The sequence below is a fragment of the Hyperolius riggenbachi genome, chromosome 10 (assembly GCF_040937935.1).
Source record: "Hyperolius riggenbachi isolate aHypRig1 chromosome 10, aHypRig1.pri, whole genome shotgun sequence".
Classification (NCBI taxonomy): Eukaryota; Metazoa; Chordata; class Amphibia; order Anura; family Hyperoliidae; genus Hyperolius; species Hyperolius riggenbachi.
The window spans coordinates 63332425-63356101 of NC_090655.1; the positions used below are offsets into that span (position 1 = coordinate 63332425).

The following is a 23677-nucleotide window of genomic DNA, read 5'->3' on the forward strand; positions in this document are numbered from 1 at the left end:
AGATCTGAAGTCACAAGGCTTGCGGAGCGCGACATTCACAGACACAGGGCTGGTGTTATCTCACAAACAAGAAAGCGTTACGGGGGCTGCTGTACCACGTTCAGCAAACAAAGGGGGGCTTCATCTTCTCAGCACAGCCAGAGCTGAGACGGCTTCTGTGTCTGTCACTCCTGTGTCACTTCATGAGGTTGTCATTCATTTTTTAGTGTTTAATTAAAGTAATTATAACTTAGAATTTCTATTTTAAAGTGTATCTCAAGTAAAAAAATGAAATCTGTGCAGCCCTAAGTATAGCTAGACTGAATTCCAATAGGTGGTTATTACGTGTAATTGTGTTAATTCAATCCCACAATTGCTGCAGACACCTCCTAAGCTACGCTTTCTGACATGTCATCATGTGACCCCCGAGTGTCCCTTTGTCATCATTCTGTGACCCCCAAGTTTTAGTGTGTCATCATTCTAAGATCCCCAGGTGTCCTTGTGTCATTGTTCTGGGATCTTCAACTGTCAGTGTACGATTATTTTGGGATTCCTAAAGGTACCCATACGAAGGATTTGATCGGCCGATTGACCAAGAGACAGATCTATCTCTGATCAAATTTGATTAAAGACTTATCTTTTGGCCACCATAAACCACAACCCGATTCCCGATTATTTTCAGCCTTGCTGCCCTTGGCCGCATCCCCCCAAAAGTTAGATAGACCCCCCCAGGCATTAATACTTTCCCTGTCCGCTGTCCCCCAAGTGTCCCCGAGCGGCGTGACGGTAAAGTATTAATGCACAGGCACTGGGGGTTCAAACTAACATTTGGGGGAACGTGGTCGAGGGTCTCCATCACGTTCATTGTTCACGATTATCTCACACTGTTACCTCCGCGCACACGATTGAACACGTTGGCGCAAGATTTTCCAGCATGTCCGATCCATACATGCAACCAATTTTTGCCCGATTTGATATTTATCTAATTGGATGGTCGATCAGCTGCCAAGTCGAGAGATGTAGGACCACCTTAAGTGTTAGTGTGTCATTATTCTGGGATCAGTGTGCCATTGTTTTGGGATATCCAGGTGTCCGTGTGTCATTGTTCTGGATTCTCAAGTGTCAGCAAGGTCAGATTTATACTTTTTCTGCCCCTAGGCTAACGATCTTGTGCCTACTCTTCTATGTGTAGCACATTCCTTTCCTTCCATATGCAGCCACCTCTTCCATGGGCAAAATCCATGTTCAGCAGCCTCTTACTGTCATATACAGCTTCATTGGGCAGCTGCTCCCATTTTTCGTGTTGCTTACAACTTCCAAATTCATTTGCATATGCAGCAACCTCTCTTTCATGTCTAGCCGCCCCTTGGGCAGCATCCACTCGAGGCCTGGGCCTTTGTGGCCTTACCAGAAATCCCCCCCAAGTGTTAGTATGTCATTGTTCTACAAACCCAACTATCTGTCAGGGTGTCATTGTTCTGTTACCCCCAATTGTCAGTGTGTCATTGTTCTGAATCCCCACATGTCAGCCTGTCATTGTACCAGGACCCCTAAGTGCTACAGTGACATTGTTCGAGCACTCCTAGATGTCTTCTCTTTATCTACTGTGTCTTCGTAACCTATTGATGTAGTTTTGGAACCGTTCATCCCCTTCCTTTCAGTAAAGTCACTATATTTCTACACTCTTTTCCACTTTCCTTTACATTGTCTCAGCTTGATGCGTTCCTTTATTCGGTGCAGGCTCAGAGAGAGCCTGTCTGTAAGAAGTGAGGCACAGCATTGCTGCAGGCGCTTTTATCTAGACGGGTCCCGATGGTCAGAGAAACTCTCCAGACTTTCATGCTCCCTCCTGGCGGATGTTATTTTTATGTCTAGTGTACAACTGTCAGCTGTAATGTGGCTCAGTAGAGGTAGACTGTCGCCAACACTCCTAACTAGGAACCTGTTGGCTCTTTTCGTCTATTGAGGATAGTCCACTGAGTGCAGCTATGTTCCTCACTTATTTGTGCTATAATAGAAAGAAGAACAAGCTTGGAGTATGCTGTGACAGCATCGTTTGTGACATTGTCATTGATAGTGGCCCAGCTTGATGTTGTCTGAGACAACTAGGACTTGTTTACTTAGCAGGAGAGTTATGTGACAGCTTCTGTTTAGAGCCAATGTAATAGTCTATATTTAGAGACACAAGACTTACTTCTTGGCTGAAAATACTCTAAAAACCCACCTTGGCTGGTCCAGAATCTGGACACTAGACCAAATTCTCAGGTATGTGCTGCCCTCCCTGACCTGTGTCTATTTTGTGAATTGCAGCCTTCTGTATATGGTGGCATAATGGCATAGTGGTTAGCACTCTCACCTCCAGGTCCCTATCCCAGCCAGGGCACTATCTGCACAGAGTTTGTATGTACTTCTAGTGTCAGCGTGGGTTTCTGTCGGGCACTCCGATTTCCTCCCACATCCCAAAAACATACAGATAAGTTAACTAGTTAGCGCACGCAGTGCAGTATATTCACGGCCTGAAAAAGGGTCACCGGGTGCACCAGGGCCGTGAATACAATTCTGCAGTGGTGTGCGCTTACTCCTGCGCGCGCACGCGCCGCCGTTAGCGTCGGTTAGCGGAGAGATGAAGGAATGGGAATGCAGTTCCCATTCATTAATCTAAGTTCCCGATTCAATGAATGTCGGCGTCTATGAGACGCCTGCATTCATTGTACCTTTCCTGTTGAGTGCCACGCATTACTTCGGATTCACGTGCTTATGTACGTGAATCGGAAATGATAGCTTTTGGCCAAATAGTAAATGACACCAAAATTCATTTTTATTTAATAAAAATCCCCACACTGAGTTTTATAATTAACTATTTCCTTCCCACACCCTTCCATAGTACCCAAACTTTTTTTTTTTTGTATAGGAAAAGGACATTTTACATTAAAGAAATATATATATATATATGTGTGTGTGTGTATATATATATATATATATATATATATATATATATATGTGTATATATATGTGTGTGTATATATATGTAGTTACCTTAGGGAGTAAACTTTTTTTAATATTCATGTCAAGAGGGTATATACCGTATATACTTGCAAGCAAGCCGACCCGCATATAAGCCGACCCCCCAACTTTTACCTGAAAAAAACAGGAAAAAATGATTGACCCTCATATAAGCCGGGAAATGCTGGCCGCGTAATCCCCCCAGTGTGTCCCAGTATAGCTAGTATAGTGCCCAGTATGGGTAGGTAGTGCCCTAGTATAGCTAATTATATAGTGCCCAGTATAGCTAGTATAGTGCCCAGTATGGGTAGGTAGTGCCCCAGTATAGCTAGTATAGTGCTCAGTATGGCTAGTAAAGTGCCCAGTATAGCTAGTAAAGTGCCCAGTATAGCTAGTATAGTGCCCCAGTATAGCTAGTATAGTGCCCCAGTATAGCTAGTATAGGGCCCCAGTGTGTCCCAGTTTAGCTAGTATAGTGCCCTGTATAGCTAGTATAGTGCCCAGTACAGTGCCCCAGTAAGGCTAGTACAGTGCCCAGTATAGGTAGGTAGTGCCCCCGCCTAAACACCCCCCCACCCCCCACCCGCGGCCGCCGCTATTACCTGAGCTGGCGCCGCATCTTCTATTATTCCCCTCTCCGCTCGTATAGTAATTCACAGCAGCACGCCCCACGGCGGCTGCTGTGATGAAGAAGCAGGAAGCCATAGAGAGAGAGCAGTTCCCGTAACTACAGGAAGCCGCTCTCTCTCTATGGCTTCCTGCTTCATCATCACAGCAGCCGCCGTGGGGCGCCCTGCTGTGAGTTACTATACTATACTATAATAGAAGATGCGGCGCCAGCTCAGGTGATAGCGGCGGGGCGGGGGGTACGGACCACAGGTGACTCGCAAGCAAGCTGACCCCCCAACTTTTGACCCCCTTTTTTTGGGGTCAAATATTCGGCTTGCTTGCGAGTATATACGGTAACTATTAATTTTTATTTACAGGCTTATAATTAGTGATGGACGCAAAACTGAAAAAATGCATCTTTATAAAATATTGGCACCATACATTGTACTAGGGAATTTTTTTAAACGCTGCAATAACCAGGACAATTGGGCAAATAAAATGTGCGGCTTTTATCTTATTATTCCAATTAAAATGCGTTTAGGATAAAATAATTCTTAGCGTACTGTACCTCCCAAAGGTGGCAAGAAAATCAAGATATCGATCATTTCGCTGTGATTAGTAGTGATTAAATTATTGGCGAAAGAAAGGGAGGAGCGCTGACAAGTGAAAATTTCTCTGGTCCACAAGGGGAAAAAACCCTCAGTGGTCAAGTGGTTAATTGGCTTTTCCCCGATTGGCCCTAGACTACGATACATACACTACATGATACATAGACATATGACTATGGCAGGGATCAGACTGAGTGCCCCTCTGAGAGACAGTTATTTGAAAAAACTATATCCTCTGTACAGCGCTGCGGTAGATGTCTGCGTTATATAAATAATAATACTGGGGATAACAAAAGTTTGCTTTCTTAAAACAGAAAGAATTTGCGATAATTCAGGTTGGAGTGAGCTTGAGATTACTCCCAAGGCATCACTGCTGAATATATGCAAATTAACCATAGTTGCCCTTAGAAGCTAAACACACCTCCAGAACCGCTGGAATGCAATTATGTGTCAACTTGTTAATTTGTACAGAGCCATAATAATCCAACATGCATACAGACTGTTTCGGATTGTTTGATCCTCATCAGTGCATGGCATGGATTAATTTGGATCTATGGAGTAGGGCTTGTAACACCGAGAGGTACAGACTAACCAACAAGCTCATGGTGAACCAGAACTCATTGGAGTGTGTGAGAGGCTACAATAGTCCTAAAAGCCCCCTTACTAAAATACTAAGGATAACAAAAGTTTGCTTTCTTAAAGCAGAAAGAATTTGCGATAATTCCGGTTGGAGTGAGCTTGAAATGTCTCCCAGTGCAACACTGCTGAATATATGCAAATTATAATAGTGTAATAATAGTGGATAGCACCCCTCACCTTGCAGTACAGGGGTCCCATGTTCAAAAGCTAGGACACCACTTGGCCAAACAATGACCAAGGGCATTGTTGTCCCCACTCACAGGGCAGAATGATAACTCAGAACTTTAGAAGCCAACAATTAATAAACTTGACAACTACAGTTTTATATTTCATCTTCAAGCATCTTGCATTTCCAAGTCTTCATCTGTTATCAGCATTAAGTGTCTTTTTGCCTTATAGGGGTCTGAAAGAATAATTTCATCAAGGTTTCCCAGTGTTTGATCTACTACCTGGCCGACACCTCTGTATGTCTGACACCTATGTAAAGCTTGGTGTAATTGCCTTCTTAAAACAGAAGGAAATTTGCAATAATTCAGTTATAAGTGAACATTTGTGGTTACCCACAATGCACTACTACTAAATATGCAAATTATCCCTTTCAGAAGACAATTACACCAAGCTTAACTTTTTTAGTAGGAGGGCTTTTTGGTTCCTTTTATCCCCCTATACATTCCTAGTAGTTTGGGTCACCCTGAGCTGCTTGGTTACTCTGTGACACCTATGTATAATGGGTGTGAAATTTACTCAATAAATCCATTGTCTTTAGCTTGTGAAGTATTGTTGGAACTGAGAATCAAGAGTCCTAAAGGGTGGTTCCGAAAATTCAGCAACTTCTCCTGGAGACCAGTGTTATCCTCCTTGCCGGTTTTCCCGACCTGAGCTCGGGGTAGAAAAAAGAAGCTATTAGCGGTGGTCCCGAGCTCAGGTCGGGGTAGGGAGTGCAGCACTTTACCTGAAGTTGTGGAGTCCCGCACGCGATCTCGCTGCGCAGCGGGACTCCAGCCTCTCTTCCCGGCAGTGTGGGGTCTTTCCCTGGCCGCCGGGATCCCCATGTCCCCGCTATTCTTCCGGGGACCCGGCAGCCAGTTGGAGCAGCGCAGCCGTGGTGGTGGCAGCAGAGCGGTGGTAGCAGCGTGACGTCATCGGGGGCGGGGCTAATATTGAAAACGAACTTCTCTATATTAGAGAAATATAGAGAAGTTCGTTTATATGTATATTAGCGCCATCTTGTGGGCAAAGAGAAAACTGCAGCACAGGAGCCCAGAATGGTAATTTTTTTTTATTTTGCTGCAGATCTCCCTGCCAGAATGATTTTTTTCAGGTTTTAGGGTCTGAAAGAGTGGAAAAAAATTGCACTGCTTTTAGACCCTAAAATCTGGAAAGAATCAGAACGGCAAGGAGGTTAAGACTGACTGTGTGCAGTAGCCTAATTCCCAGCCTGAAGATGATGCAGGGTAGACCTGTTGACTTCACACCAAGTCCTTTGTTTTAAATGGCATAATTTGAACAAGAGATTGATTATGTAACCAGATCATTAATTAATAAATAAAGGAATGTGCAGCACTATTACAACTGAAATGCGTTGCAGTACATTAAGTTCATAAAGATTTTTTTTTCTTACTTACCTGGATTTAGACTTTTAAGTGAACCCGGGGTGAAAATAAACTGCTGAGGTAGACAAATTACTTTTTAGATATCCCAGTTTTATTTTATGTTTAAGACTTAAAAAGTATATTTAATGTTTGATTGTCTCTCCTCAATGACACAGTCTTTCAAGTGTCCCACAGCTAAAATATATGAAAGATTGACATTTTTATCTATTCCCTGCATTTAGAAGCTGTCTTCTTTCAGGAAAGAGTTTTATGGCTGTATTTCCTGATCAATGAGGGTTATGCTATAGTGCAAACTTTCACTTGCATACCTTAATGTTAACGCTTTTAGGCAGAAATAGAAACAAAGGAACACAGCCTAGGTATTTGCTAGCTTGGCACTATACATACACATTTTTATGTGACATCACCTCTGGTACAGTTTAACCTGCTGGGCGGTCTGGACGAGCTCAGCTCGTCCAGTACCGCCGGAGCCTGCCGCTCAGGCCCTGCTGGGCCGATTTGGCTCAAATAAAAAGCAGCACACGCAGCCGGCACTTTGCCAGCCGCGTGTGCTGCCTGATCGCCGCCGCTCTGCGGCGATCCGCCGCGAGCAGCGGCGAAAGAGGTTCCCCCCAGCCGCCTGAGCCCAGCGTAGCCGGAACAAAAAGTTCCGGCCAGCGCTAACAGCTGGATCGGAGGCGGCTGACGTCAGGACGTCGGCTGACGTCCATGACGTCACTCCGCTCGTCGCTATGGCGACGATGTAAGCAAAACAAGGAAGGCTGCTCATTGCGGCCTTCATTGTTTATTCTGGGCGCCGGAGGCGATCGGAAGAACGCCTCCGGAGCGCCCTCTAGTGGGCTTTCATGCAGCCAACTTTCAGTTGGCTGCATGAAATAGTTTTTTTTTTTATTAAAAAAAAAACCCTCCCGCAGCCTCCCTGGCGATCTTAATAGAACGCCAGGCAGGTTTTAAAGATCTTCTGGGTTCCTCCTGGACACTTGGCCAAAGTTTCCAAGGAAGGAGTTTAGCTGCATAATCCTCATTTAACGTGAAATGGTAACATTTGGTTTTGGGCTCTGTTGACTAATCTTTTCAATTGCATATTTAGACCTCTGGCAGGGGTGGACTTCATGTTATCAAGTGGAGATTTCTATCCCCATCTGCTTGCCTTGCTAAATACATCACTCTTCTTGTTAGGTCATTTCGCTGTAGTTTACAAACCACAGCACTGCTAAGCCAATAAATGCCATTCTCCTGCTGTCTGTTTGATGAATGAACCAGGGCTTGGCAGGCATGATCCTCGGTATACAGGCCCGTATTGGCCTAATGCACTCTACTAGCACACGCAAACACTCTCTTCTAAACTGTTTATTCAAGGCTTGTCCTTTAAAACATGGAGCCTACTTTACCTCCCCCCATTCCCAGGAGTCCATTTACCTAAGTATCTGCCATGCTGGGGGTTTAGCCATAACAACTCCTGGCTGTTTGTCTTGCTGGGCCTGTTAAAATAAAGTTTGTCTGGCATTAGCCACAAATGGTTGGGTGATCCCCCAGTAGGACACATATAGGCCCCACATCTGTGTGTTTCTGATAACCTCCCGTCACCTGGACCCAGAGCAAGACAAAGATTGTTCGCTCTAAGTGGGGTCTGTGATAGGTTCTTGTTTAGGGTTAGCTGAATCTACGTAATCTCAACAAGGGAAGGTCAAATCTGTTTGTTATTCTCCGTAAAAGCAATCATCAGGATCTCCTGAAAGGTCCTTAGTTCCTTGAAAATGCTGAGAAGGGGTTGTCTTCACAAAATAACCTCACAATTAAAGCTCAAGTCTATGAAAATAAAATGCATTATCATTAAAACCACAACATTTAGTTTTGGTTTAGAGATAAAGAAATACCCAAATAGCTCATGGTGACCCAGAACTACTAGGAGAATATAAGGGGCTAAAAGAGACCGAAAAGTCCTTCTTGGTTTCCCATGATGCATCACTCCCAAGTATGGAAAACCATCTCTTTATGCCCCTAAAGCCAAGCACACTTCCAGAACCGCTGGTGTATAGTGAGCCTATAGCTCATAAATTTTACAGAGCCACATCAACCCAACATGATACAGACAGCCTGTTTTGGACTTTTTGGCCCTCATCAGTGCCTGGTATGGATTGATATGGCTCTATGGGATAGGGTTTGGACCAGTACTAAGGAATACCCAGATAGCTCATGGTGAACCAGAACCACTAGGAAAGTATAAGGGGCTAAAAGAAATAAACAGCTTTTGGGTTTTGAGGGCCGTTTCACAAAGGTGGTAAATGCAGTTACACCTCCACCATCTATGACGTTCTTTGTCATGGCGGTCACTGCTCCTTCAAGCAGGTAGGGATCACAACATGGGAATTGGTTGCAGGTGAAACCTAGCCACTCTGACATATAATTTGGGCAGGTCCATGGTTGTCAAACAGCAAAGTGTCACATGTCAAATAAAAATTTTAGAAATTGAACCATTTGGGTAAATTCATTGTTTTATGCTGGGTGTGCTTGAAAATCTCCAGGCTTGGAGCATGACAGACAGGCTGTGGGAGAGCGCTCCAAAGGAAAGGTGACGCTCGTGAGAAGTCCTGGATGAGGGATGAAACCATAAAAATCCAAATAGGAAGCATCAGCATTTGACTGGCTCAATTCCAATCTGTGTGCCATTGACAAGATTTGCAATTCCCTGACCTTCCATGGTGCAATTAATGTAATGAGGTGGTGAGCTAACTTGGAAAAGGAGGCTTACTGTCTCAGCAGAGTTACGCGAGATGGGACCTGCAGGCCAATGAAAGACCAGCCTTCAGAGGGGAGGGATGGGGTATACAGCTTGGACAACTTGCATGAAAGCCGTAAGTATTAGCATCTCGGTGATCGCATGTATAGGTTAAGCCAGCTCAGGCTCCTCCCTCAGTTCAAAAGGTAAACTTAGAAAGGTTCTCTGACCTGCTCTTTCATCAGCTATGCTAGATGTCATTCAGTGTCGGAGAACTTCCCTAGTTGATGTCTGCAGCACTTTTCAGATAACTTGCTGGATCTCATTAACTCAATTACAATAAAATTACATTTCAGCCCGGCTATAATAAAATCTGTGCCGTCACACTGCTGCGACTGGAAATACAACTGAAATAAAAACCTCCAGGTTGCTGCAGGTCTGTTATTTATCAAGGACCCACACAGCGCACAAAAAAACTATGTGTTGCTGCTTTATGAGTTGGCTTCCATCTCCGGCTACCAAAACCAGCCGCCGTACGGCTACAAATATGACCCATAATTCTCTGTTCATTTAACACCTCTGAATGCCACAGTCTGATAATAAAATCTATATAGAAAATACTTGTTAAGCAAACACAAATTCTTTCATAATAAGCACGCAAGGCTTCCCCTAGAGCCACGTCCAGCAATAAACAGCCTATTATTCCAAAACGGCTAAAATAAACAGATTTCCCAAGCAAAAAAAGAAAAAATCAATTTTCCAGCGTTTATATTGGACCATTGTGTGGAAAGGCGGTAATAGAGATTTGTGTGCTAAACATGATTATTATTTAAATGAAGGTATTATCGTGGAAGAATTGCCCATTTGCATTAGCTCCGTTAGTTTTCCACTGGTATTTATTACCGGAGATATCTACAGGGCCGTATTCCTGACGCTTTATCTGACTTACACAATAGATTATCCACCGCAAAATCATCTTATTTTGGCAAGCGCTACACCTGAAGGGTGGGTCATTTTTTATTTATTGATTAACAACTTCGGCTTTGCATGGGTGTGAATGGGATTAGCTGCGTTTTAATGTAATGGGTAGTAAAATGTCTCTACAGAGGAACTGCAGTGAAAATATCGCAATGAATAAAATTGATTATATTTTTGTTACAATATTACGTTATAAATGATTTGGTCAGTGTTTGCCCATTGTAAAATCTTTCCTCTCCCAGATTTTCATTCTGAAATGTATCACGGGTGGTGACATCTTTAGTGCTGTCAGGTGCACCTCTGCGGAATGTTTGCATAATCAGTGTTCCGAAGCCAGTAGAAACGTAGAATGCGCTGGGAAGAGAATCTCACATAACTAAACAGCTTAGGCTGTGACATTCATTCAAAAGTAAAAGAACTCTATAGTGAGATCGCTGCCTGTCGTCATGATGGCAGACGGCGATCTCACCAGATGGATCCAGAGCCTCTAAGGACTGGAAGGAGAAGAAGAATGGCTGCCGGTGCCTGGATTGCAGGGGAGGTGAGTTGAAACACCCGCTGCATTTCCTGGGGACTACCCTGAGTCGGGCTCGGGGTTACAGCTCCTGCCTACTTTTTTCCACCCGGAGCCTGTCTCTGGGTTACTGCCAGTGAGGTTATGGACAAGGCGAGAGTTCTGTCCACTACTCCACTCTACCGCCTAAAACATAGGTAACCGATGGTGTCAGTATGTGCCTTTATTATTAATATTTATGGTATTTATAAAGCACCAACCAATTATGCAGCACTAAACAGTAGATACTGTAAATAGGGAGACTGATAACATGGTACAAGATCATGCAATGGAGTTTAGGTTTTAGAGACCACATAGTTCAAGTCCAAGACAGTTTGCAAGAAGGGTACCCCGATGAAGGGAGTGCATGATCAAGTTGAATACACTACTGGAGAGCACCCTGCCAGTGGCTTACAATCTACAGAGAGGGGTTAGGGACACACAAGGTGCGGGTTGCATACCCAGCTAGGGCATTGTTGCGGGTGGATAGGCAATCTTGAAGAGGTGCATTTTGAGGGCTTGTTTGAAGGTGTTGAAGGATGCAGCGAGCCTCATGGGTAGTGGAAGGAAGTTCCAGAGAGTGGGGGCAGCCCTTGGGAAGTCCTGCAGTCTTTAAGGACAGTTACCTCATGGCAGTTGAACCCATGAAGGTTTATGTAGGATGCTTTAGAGTGGAATAAGCTGTTGGGCTTGATGGCCTGTGCAAATCTTCAAGGAGATTTTGGGGCATCTCCAACATCTTCCTCAATGTGCATCTGTATAGAGTAACTTCTGAATTTTAGAGCTGCCTACTATAGTCTATCAGGACCTTGTATAGAATAGTAGGACTTGAGTATGTAGGAGGCCATCGTCTGTCCAGCCATATTATTGGGTTTTGTGGCTGGAGTGCAGCCATCTTGGCACAAGACATATTCAGGGCTGTCCGTGGTCTGTTTTCAGCCTCCTGAGTAGAGAACATTCCTTCGCTCTTAATTCCTTCTGTGCTTTTTTTTTTTTTTCTGCTGAGACATATTGTTGTCCCCCGTAGACTCGAATTTGCTGAGAACAAGCAAGACGTGCAGATTAATATCCACCATATGAGGAGGATTGTGGAATAATTCCACAGATGACGATTCCAATTATTTACTTGCAGAGCGGTCTTGGATGGATAAATCATTCTCCGCACTGTGTAAAACACCTGTTTTTCTCCTCAGGGAGCTCTCATAAAACTCATTGAGTCTTGGCAGATTTCTTTACAAACAAGCCTGACCTTCCTGTCTATTTCCTGAAGTGTTCGTAGCTTTTCTGACCGGCAAGAAAAGCCCTCTGGCCTTGTAGCTGGCTGCTTTGCCTCTTTGAGCGCTTTCTGCAAGTTTCTCCTCAGCCCCCTTTTCCAGCCACTTACAGCTCAGCACACTGCTAGTTATGGTGTAACGTCTAGGTGGCGCTAAGGTGTAACCCCACTCACAGAACTGGGACGGTGCAGCTTGCAATCCGGTAAAGGTACTCATTAATGGTACAATCTTACCATTTCTATGTAATATGAAAGGCTATCTAAAGTATCCTTATAACAGCCGGTTTCACCCATCCGTCTACGTTTGCAGGGACCCGTTTTCAAAACCTGAATGGAAGTCCGGATTTGCTGCATTTTCACGCAACGGATCTGGACCCTGATACACGCAAGGGTAGTGGCAGGCAATGGTAAAACGGATTTCCCTCAACACAGGCTAATTTTGACACAGAAACTGATCCATTTCTGTGTCACAGCCTGGGGGTGGGAGAGGGGGCCGCCATGTTGGAGGGTGATAGCAGACAGGAAGGGGGTGGCAGCAGTCAGCGGGAAGGGGGGACGTTCCTCCCCCTCCCCTGGGTCCCCCTCCTGCTACCCCTCCAGCTAGTATTGGAAAACTTGTTACAATAGCAGGGAGCCCAGGAGCTTACCTACTCCTTCGGGTCATGATCTGGTTCTTTTTAATGAATCGTTGAAAAGAGCCAAACTTCCCATCACTATGAGCCACTGCCTGCAATGCCGCCTTCTGAAGTATAGACGCGTAGTGATGGTAAGTTTGGCTCTTTTTAATTAATCAATTTATTCAAATGGATTCATTAAAAAGAACCGGATCGTCACCCCCATCCAGCCTGCTATACCCCTCCAGCATGGCGGCTGCCTCTCCCCCATGGCTGGGCATACGTGTCCACAGACTGGAAAGGTATGCTGCAAAAATATCATTTTTAGGAACAACGGGGGGGGGGGGGGGGGGGTTTAGAAAAACGAATCCGTGTAAAATGGATCCGATCTGCAACGGTCCAGTGTGGACCTAGCCTTGAAGTATATTCACTCAGCTTACCCTTTTGCTACATAGATTTAGTAAGATTTTACCATAAATTGTATCATCAATGGGCAACTTAAAGTGTACCCAGAAGTTTGGGACAAGAATCGCATCCTGTCCTGCAGGTACTTCCTGCTGCATAGGAAGTACGTCACTCGGAGTCCCAGGTTTCTTCATCGTATTCCCGTCATTTCACGCATGCGTGCTGCACAGCTGTCGCCAACTTGTTTAAATTTCCTGCATCGCCAATTGACTTACATTACTTCTTCCCCCCCTGCGTTGCCACGGATGTCCGCTGGTAATGCGCTTGTTGACTTTGCGCAGGATCAGCGGCGGATCAGGCACTTCCGGCGCAATGAGACGCTGTAAGTGTGCTAGGCCCCATGGCCTTGCCTTGCCATTGCGTTACCCTGCAGTAAAACAGGGTAACACAACACAGGTTTGTTTTCAAGGCAAGTGTTAAAGGGGTCTTAACCACTTGTCGACCGCGCACTCATAACGCGCGTCGGCAAAGTGGCAGCTGCAGGACCAGCGACACAGTTCTGCGTCGCCGGCTGCAGGCTAATTAATCAGGAAGCAGCCGCTCGCGCGAGCGGCTGCTTCCTGTCAATTCACTGCGGGGGGCTCCGTGAATAGCCTGCGGGCCGCCGATCGCGGCTCGCAGGCTAAATGTAAACACAAGCGGAAATAATCCGCTTTGTTTACATTCGTACAACGCTGCTAACAGTAGCAGCGTTGTACCAGATTAGCGATCCCCGGCCAATCAGCGGCCAGGGATCGCTGTCACATGACAGGCAGGAGCCTGTTAGAGGCTGCACAGGACAGATCCGTTCCTGTGCAGCCTCTGATCTCCGGGGAAGGGAAGGAGGGGGGGAATGTCGCCGCGGAGGGGGGCTTTGAGGTGCCCCCCCGCAAACCTCAGGCAGGCAGGAGCGATCAGACCCCCCCTGCACATCATCCCCATAGGGGGGAAAAAAGGGGGGCGATCTGGTCGCTCTGCCTGCACTCTGATCTGTGCTGGGGGCTGCAGAGCCCTCCCAGCACAGATCACAGAATACAGCGCTGGTCCTTAAGGGGGGGGGGGGGGTAAAGCGTGGGTCCTCAAGTGGTTAAAGTACTGTAAGGGTTTAAAACAGAGAGTTAAACCTACCTTGGGCTTCTACTGCTCCCCTGCAGACATCCTGTGCCTGCGCCGACACAATCTAATCCCCCGGTCTTCCGCAGCGGTTCACTTCCAGTATTTGCGACTTTAATGTCGCAAAACACTGCGCCTGCGTTGCCCTGACCGTGCGTCCTCCTTTCCGCTGACATCACCGGGAGCTTCCGTCGCAGGAGCAGTAGGGTACAGCGCCTGCGCAGGAAACCCACGGTGATGTCAGTAGGAACAAGGCCACGCAGGCTCAGACATATTGTTGTCCCCCGTAGACTCGAATTTGCTGGTACTTTCAGGGAAATGTAATAACGCAAAGAGAAAATTTACCAGAACTTTATCTCAGTTTCTTTTTTTAATGAACAAACACTCTGCTCTGGGCTGCTCGGAGTTAAAGGTTAAAGCTCGTTGTTGTTGATATTACATCACACGGTTACTAGCAGGAAAGTAGTTGGAAAGATTGGAGAGAAGTTGTGTCACATGACCTCATTGTTCTCTGGCTTTTTTTTCTCTCTCTCTTTCTTAGAAACATGTTGCGGTTTTGGCCGCGCCAACACAGCGCTGCTCTGTATCCCACACAGTCACCAGCGTAATAGTTGTTTGCTTGCTGTGGTCAGCTAATTGAAAAAAGCTGGCACCGAGGTATCGCCGTTCCCCGGGGATTATTCCCGGATCAAATGGTGCATTGTTACCTCAGACACCCAGCGCCCCGCCGCTGACTTCATTAGGAAACTGTAATTTGGTGGCAGGTTGGAGGAGGCAGACAAGAGCCCGCTTGTTATCTGCCTGTGGCCAGGAGGACAGGACAGTGCCAGGTTCTCAGGCATGCGGGGCGTGTGGAATCTGCCTTTGCTTGTCACGTGTTGGGTGGGGGGGGGGGGGTGGCGGAGAGGATTCAAATTCTGATACAAGGTGACAAGTCGTGCCAAAGTGTGATTGTGTTCCATTGTGCCAGTGATTGGCTTTCTCTGCAGAGGTGTGCCAGCCTAGATGCACGGGAATGATGCACCCTGCTGGTATTTTTGTGTAACTCCAACATATTTCTCAGTGCTACACGCTGAAACAAACCACCTGGGTTTCTTGGGAGTGGATCACCACACAAAATTATGGTAGCTCACTACAAGTCAGACAGGTACCCCCTAGTACAGAGAACGCTGATATATTCATTCACTTCAGCCTCTGCACCAGAGGAGCTTACACTCTTTATGTCCTCACTACAGTCACACACACTTACGGTAATATTATACATTTATATAGCTCTGACATATTCCATGCTGCTGTAACAGAGATCACTGATCCATTCCCATCAGTCTCTGCACCAGAGGAGCTTACACTCTAATGTCCTTACCATAGTCAAACTCTATTATTATTTTATAGTTGTATAGCTCTGACACATTCCATGCTCCTGTACAGAGATCACTCATCCGTTTCCATCAGTCTCTGCACCAAAGGAGCTTACACTCTAATGTCCTCACTATAGTCACACACTATTATTATTTTATACCACTTCTTAGGCTGTGTGTGGGCTCTGCTGTGCTTATAGACTTGGTTCCACAGCTTCCCCAAGGTTCATATACTTTTCGATTTCAATTTTAACATGTAATCCACAGTTCATGGCATGTGTTGGGTTCTGTTACCCGCTTTTGTTTTGGGTTGGTTCGCGGGTAATGTGTTGCGGGTCGGTTGTGGGTAGAGCGTGCGGCAGGAAGTTGTTATAGTTACCTGGCTGGATCAGCTTCTCCCTGCCTCCATCGCAGCGGCTCTGCTCTCCCGACATCCTCTTCTGGCTTCCGTTCACATGATATGACATGTGATCGTCATGGGTGAGGTCTCTCTGGCTTCTTTTACACTGGGTGCCCCTCTAGCAACCAACTACTGAGGGACCCCCAGGTTACCTAATACTGGGGGGAGCCTCTGGCTACCTATCCTGGGGGCCTCCTAACACTAAAGGTTGCCTCTGGCTACCTATCCTGGGGACTATCTAATAGTGTGTGTGTGGGGGGGGCGCCTCTTAAGGCACCTTAATGAATCGGGCTCAATGTTATTATGTCTATGGTCACGCAGCAGTGTGATTTGGGTGCCAGCGATAGCTGGACCCTGAATTACTTCTCCCTCCAAGTTGCTATGGTTCGAAGGAAGAATAGTAATGTCATTCAGCTCGCCCTGTGCCAAAGTGACCGGGCAGCAAAACCCCATGTACGCGGCGCCTCTGACTACCTATACTGGGGGCTATCTAATACTGGGGGGAGGGGGGGCACCACTGCCTACCTATAATGGGGGTGACATCTGGCTACCTATCCTGGGGGCTATTTAATACTGGGAGGCACCACTGGCTACCTATAATGGGGGTCACATCTGGCTACCTAATACCGTTCACCTCTCTAACTGCCAACTACTAAGGGTTACCTAGGACTTCCTACACTGGGGCTACCTAATACTGGGGTGGCACCTCTGGCTACCTATAGTGTGGGTCACATCTGGCTACCTAATGCTGTGCACCACTCTAGCTGCCAACTACTGGGGGTTACCTGTGACTACCTATGCTGGGGGACTACCTAACACTGGGGCAGCACCTCTGGCTACCACTGTGCCAGAGTCTAGGGGGTGATTGAATTTTTATAAAGTCACCCTGAGTGCTAGCTAGCCTGGAAACTTCCCTGGCTCCATGCGGGCAGCAGCGGTACCTAGCCGGTGTAATGAAAGATTTTGCAACTTGCCATAGAGGACAGTGTATAACTGCGTAGGCGTGCCTTCTCTCTGTTAACACGTCTGTAATTTAATTGAGCTAGAAGGGGGAATGTTCCCTCCAGGGGGGTTATTGGTTGAGCAAGAAGGGGGGATTGTTCCCTCCAGGGGGGAGTGTTATTAGTTGAGCAGGAGGGGGGAGATTCTTCCCTCCGGGGGAGGGTGGGGGGGTGTTTATTAGTTGAGCAAGAGGGGAGATTGTTCCCTCTGGAGGGGGGGGGAGGTCTTTTTTGAGCAAGAGGGGGGGGGGGGGTTCTTCCCTCCGGGGGGTTAATAGTTAAGCAAGAGGGGGGGTTCTTCCCTCCAGGGGAGGTTGTTAGTTGAGCAAGAGGGGAGTGTTCTGTGTGAGAATAGGGTTTGATTGGTTTGTATTTTCTGATACAGATAGGTTGAAGTCAATGGTTAGGTTTCTAATAGCTATACCTATAAATAAGTGCAACCGGTTGAAAAATCTGATAAAGTTGCAAAAAATGTCACCACACCGAGCATGATTCGGCTTATCATTAGGAGCTCCTAACCTAATCATCTTATTATCAACAGTCTGAATATTTCCCCTAAGGCCCGGTTCACATTAGCGTTCCCTGTCCGGATTCGCCGGGCCGGATCCGGACCGTATACTGTACAAACGGAACATACGTTCCGCATAGCAATGCAAAGGCTATGCGGACGTTCACACATGTCCGTTTTGTACAGTACGGAGCCGGACGAGATCCAGACTCCGGACACTTTTCCAACATGCGCTATTTTTTGGGTCCCGATATCCGGCCCACGCACCCGGACCGGAGCCGGACCTGAGCCTAACAGCACCATCCGGAACACAGAAACCAATGGGAAACGGAAGGCACAAAACACACTGCCTACAAACACCGCACGTTCTACCCCACTTCCTATGCGTATCCAAGCGGCCATTTCGGATGGGGACACATGGGCCAAGCATGTCTGTAGTGGAGCAGCAGTGACAGACGTGCTGGAGCTGTTTGGCAGAATTTCGGAGGTGGAGGTGAGGCCTACAGCGGAGGAACCTGATTCTACAGGTGCACCAGGTGCACCTTCTGCTGACCCCAACATTTTTTTATTTAAATTTCACTACTTTTTGCCCACGGATCCGGATGGCAGCCTGATGCATGCCTGATGCAAACGGACCGGATCGGAACCATACGGTTCCGATCCGGATCAGGTCCTGATCCGATCAGGATCCGGTCCGTTTGCATGGCAAAACGCTAGTGTGAACGGGGCCTTATGCCAAGACATTTGTGCACAAAATTGCACTTCTAGCCTCCCATGCTTTATGTAAAGCTGACTGTCACTGTATTGTCTGTAGTAAGTCTATTTTCTGATGCTTCGTTAACGGAATCCATTCAGCAGAATCAGCCGCCCTTCAGAGAGTGTTCTCAGTGATACTATCCCACGGAGCTGCTTCCTGATTTCTGGGCCTCTTCACATGACTGCACTAATAGTACGGGGCCAGGAATCTGCCTCGTCATGTGTGAGAAAATAAAACAAGAACTGCTGCAGTTTCTCCATCCTCCTCTTACTCAGCAGATCTCTGGTGCCAGGCATAGGCTAAAGAACGGCTCCGCTGAGCATCATCTGCTGCAAACCGGCCACATGACCAGCCTGGAGTCCACTCAGAACAAAATGTAAATAAGAGGATCAATTCATTTGAGAAACCACAAAACCTGCAGTTTAATCCAAAATTCAATAGCAAAAAATTGCAAAAAACACTGTCAAAAAAGATACATTTTCCAAGGACAGAACATCTGTATATCAGAGGAGATCATACAATTAGTTGAAGAAAATACGGTGTGCTTTGTGTAAAGTTTTCAGGCATTGACACAAGTCTGTTTCGGGTCGAGTTAACCCTTTATCAGGCCTTTACAAAGCATAGATAAATCTCAAAGTAAGCCAAAAACAAGACTTAAGAGAAATATGGGGCATCTGAACTGGCCAGACGCACCACTGCACCTGTCCAGTGGGCGGTAACGAAACACCTGGGCAGCAAAATCGGAGAGCACGTTTTAGAACAAGCCTGAGCTTAGCCATGGCGAGTCCAACCACTGCTCTTTCCCAACCACAGTCCCTATAAAACTGCTAGAATTAAAATGATTAGTTGTGTGTATCTTTGAAAGATATGTCATTAAGTGTATAGGTTTATCCAAAGGAAAAATAAAGTATTTTCAACTTGGCACATTTTTCATTTAAAGGGCGACTTTGATAAAAATCATGACAATCTGCTACCCATTCATTTATTTATGTAAGTGCAACAGCTGAGGATCCTCAGTGTATCTCCTGTTGTAATTGCTTTCCATGTGGTCAGGCCAAAATCCAGTAGGCTGTTTGTTTGTCAGTTGTTTTGATTGTGTCCAAAGATTCTGATGCACAAATTCCTTTAGTAGTACTAGTACCCTTCCACAACACCCCCTTCCTCTTTACAGTCTTTCTCTTCTAGCAGGGATGTAACTATAAATCATGGGGCCCCCCAGCAAAACTTTGATGGGGCCCCAAAATGTTAGTGTAGCCACAAAAACACCTGATCTGAAGGATGCATCCCTCCCTCCCAAATTAGACTCTACAGTACATGCTACTTGCTCACTTAGAGTGACTGTGAGAGTTGGCACTTGTCAAACCACACACACACCCGCCACACGCGCGCACGCACGCACGCACGCACGCACGCACGCACACACACACACACACACACACACACACACACACACACACACACACACACACACCACCACCACCACACACACCACCCCACCACCCCACCCCACCACACACACACACACACCACACACCACCCACCACACCACACACACACCACACCACCCACCACACACACCACCCACCACACACACCACCCACCACACACACACACACCACACACACACACACACCACACCACACACATACCACACCACCCACCACACCACACACACACACACACCACACACACACACACACACACACACACACACACACACACACACACACACACACACCACCACCACACACACCACCCCACCACACCACACACACACACACACCACACACCACCCACCACACCACACACACACCACACCACCCACCACACACACCACCCACCACACACACACACACACCACACACACACACACACCACACCACACCACACACACACACACACACACCACACCACACACATACCACACCACCCACCACACCACACACACACCACACACACACACACACCACACCACACACATACCACACCACCCACCACACCACACACACACCACACACACACACACACCACACACACACATACCACACCACCCACCACACCACACACACACCACACACACACACACACCACACACACACACACACACACACACACACACACACCACCACCACCACACACACCACCCCACCACCCCACCCCACCACACACACACACACACCACACACCACCCACCACACCACACACACACCACACCACCCACCACACACACCACCCACCACACACACCACCCACCACACACACACACACCACACACACACACACACCACACCACACACATACCACACCACCCACCACACCACACACACACCACACACACACACACACCACACACACACACACACACACACACACACACACACACACACACACACACACACACACACACACACACCACCACCACACACACCACCCCACCACACCACACACACACACACACCACACACCACCCACCACACCACACACACACCACACCACCCACCACACACACCACCCACCACACACACACACACACCACACACACACACACACACACACCACACCACACACACACACACACCACACCACACACATACCACACCACCCACCACACCACACACACACCACACACACACACACACCACACCACACACATACCACACCACCCACCACACCACACACACACCACACACACACACACACCACACACACACATACCACACCACCCACCACACCACACACACACCACACACACACACACACCACACACACACACACCACACACAAACACACCTGTCTTTCTGAGGTTGCCACTTGTCACAGAGTGGATGGTAATGACCCAGCACAGAAGCCACCTGTCAGCCTCTGCTGCTCACTGTGATCAGCATACTGGCAGCTAGGGATGAGGGCACAGGTAGCGTGTGTATCTGCTATAGTTGTTTCTGGACACTGCTATGCCGATTGAAATGCACCTCCTTAACCCTCCCTAACCTCCGCATCTAAGATTGGTGCCTCTCTCACCTCTGCCTTGCTTCCAGTACGAGGGTTACAGAATGGCAACATCTGGTTGTTCAGAACACAATGTTATTCCGTGATATTGCTCCCCTATTCAAGGCCGGATTTATACTTTTTGTGCCCCTAAACCAAGTATGTTGTGGCTTCCCTTCCATGTGCAGCAACCCCCCTCTTATTACTCGTGTACCATGCATCTAGTGCAGCCCATCTTTCATGAGCAGCTCCCTTGGGCAGGAGTCTCCCTTTTCCCATGTGTTGCTCCCCATTTTCTGCCCCCTCTTTCCTATGTAGCAACTCCTCTTCCATATCCAGGTGTCCAAGGCCCGGGCCTTTGTGGCCTTTCCAGAAATCTGGTCATGCCCCTATTAGATCAGTCTGATCGATCACTCAGTCTTCAACAACAATATTTATCTGCAGCAATACTTGACCTTTATCTCTCTCAATTTGTTATATTTGGAAATCCCTTTAATAAGTATATATGGGGGAAAAACAACAATCACAGCAAAGCAGAAAAGGGAAGTACTCCCTGTCATGAGAGTGAGTTTCTCTTCTAGTAAGAAGGGAAATTCACACACAGAAGATGATTCGGCCCTTTCGGCTTCTCTTTGGCAGTTCAGCTTCCCGTATTTTGCTGGTTTTCCCATCGTCAACTATATATAGGCATATTGTGGTTGTATATGAGGTCAGTGGCTCTTAACCACATTACAAGGCCTGTTTAGAAATGTACGTTTTACGCTATTTGGAGAAACATGGCAATAAAGGGCACTGCCCAGCCTCAACATAAAAACCGGTGTCGGGTGAAATGAATAACACGGTTATTTATTATTATAGTATTTATATAGTGCTGACGTCTTCCGCAGCACTGTAAAGAGTATATTGTCTTGTCACTAACTGTCCCTCAGAGGGGCTCACAATCTAGTTGTCCCTACCATAGTCCTATGTCTATGTATGCATCGTGTAGTGTATGTAAAATCGCCTAGGGCCAATTTAGGGGGAAGCAAGCTAACTTATCTGTATGTTTTTTGGGATGTGGGAGGAAACTGGAGTGCCCGGAGGACAGACACGGGGAGAACATACAAGCTCTGTGCAGATAGTGGCTGGCTGGGATTTGAACTGGGGACCCAGCGCTGCAAGCTCATCTCATTACAATGGCAACTGTCAAGGAGTGGCTGCAAGTGAACAGTCAATTCTGAAGGTGATGTGTTGAAAGCCAGAAAAATAGGAGAGCCTAAAGGTGCATATACACCTTTAACAGATGTTGGCTGTCAGGGATCAAGACCTTTTCTCTTTGGGCAGTGACCTGAAAACTTGGCTCTCCAGCTGTGAATGAACTACAAGTCCCACAATGCATTTGCCTTTATGAATCAGGACTGTGGGTGTCAGACTCCTGCAGTGCATTGTGGTACTTGTAGTTCCTTGACAGCTGGAGAGCCAAGTTTGCAGATCACTGTCCTTGGGGGACATCGCTGGGCTGCACAGATGCGTGTCAGCTCTGTAACTGACGTTGTAACTGTGTTGCTATGCAGGGGGGCTATAGAGTGACAATGAATGGCGTGTTCGTGATGTCACACTGCAGGCAGGAGAGCATTGCGACCAATGGGATTAGCGGGGGATTGGTGTAGCTGGAGGTGAGTAGTTATCGGCTGCCTCAGATGACTTAAAGGAGTCATCAGGCAGTATTAAAGAAAATAAGTGCTACTTACCGGGGGCATCCTCCAGCCCCAAGCTCCCAGCACGTCCCGCGCCGCAGCTCTCCCCGCAGCCGTTCGCCGCAGCTCCGTCCCGGTCCCCGGCGATGCTGTCAGGGCGACCTCCAGGTCGGCCTGTACTGCGCCTGCGCGAGCGGAGCTGTCAAGCTTCGCCACGTGGGCCGGAGCGGACCACGCAGGCGCTGTAGTTCTGCGCCTGCGCAGTCCGCTCCGGCCCACGTTAGCTAGTTTCTTGATAAATATATATGCAGACTTGCTAATATATATTTAGCCATTAGTTATGCTCTCCTTATGTTGTTTGAAGATCTTTGGGCGATTTTATAGATTCCTTTTAGCCATTCCTGATTCTGTCCTGAATGCAGCATATCCTGTCCCAGAAGATCAGTACTTACATCAGTGCCCTTAAAGCGGACCTAAAATCAGAACTTCCTCTCTGCTCTAAAAGATACGCAAAAGCATAATAACCTTTAAACAAAAACATAATTTCTTTGCCACAGTTGATACAAATCCTGCAATAAATCTGCAGGACAGAATTCAGATTTTGAAATTTTAAGAAAAATCGGTCATAAGCAGTATATCAAGTCATAAATGGTATATTGGTTCGATGTTTTACGTTTTTAATCATGCCAAAACATTGATCAGATGTCTGTGGTAAAGAAAAAAAACAAAAACTGAATAGTGACTGTGGGCACCGGTAATCGATTTTATCCTGCAGATTCTATCCCTGTGTTCAATGCTTCAACATGGCCACAGATCCATAGTCAGCTGGTCATTCACATTGGCAAAC

The 23677-nt window shown here is 46.9% G+C and overlaps 1 protein-coding gene across 5 annotated transcripts in view; it reads left to right on the plus strand.

Annotated features, from left to right (window-relative positions):
* Positions 1-23677, plus strand: part of VTI1A (vesicle transport through interaction with t-SNAREs 1A) — a 565329-nt gene that overhangs the window by 400420 nt on the left and 141232 nt on the right. Inside the window, exon 9 of one of the 5 annotated variants that reach the window (XM_068256574.1) lies at positions 8977-9115. The exons of the other annotated variants lie outside the window; for them this stretch is intronic. Coding sequence (XP_068112675.1) covers positions 8977-8989 — 13 coding nt within the window. The 3' untranslated portion in view covers positions 8990-9115. Of the gene's footprint in view, positions 1-8976; positions 9116-23677 lie in introns of those variants that run through there. 5 annotated transcript variants of the gene reach the window in all.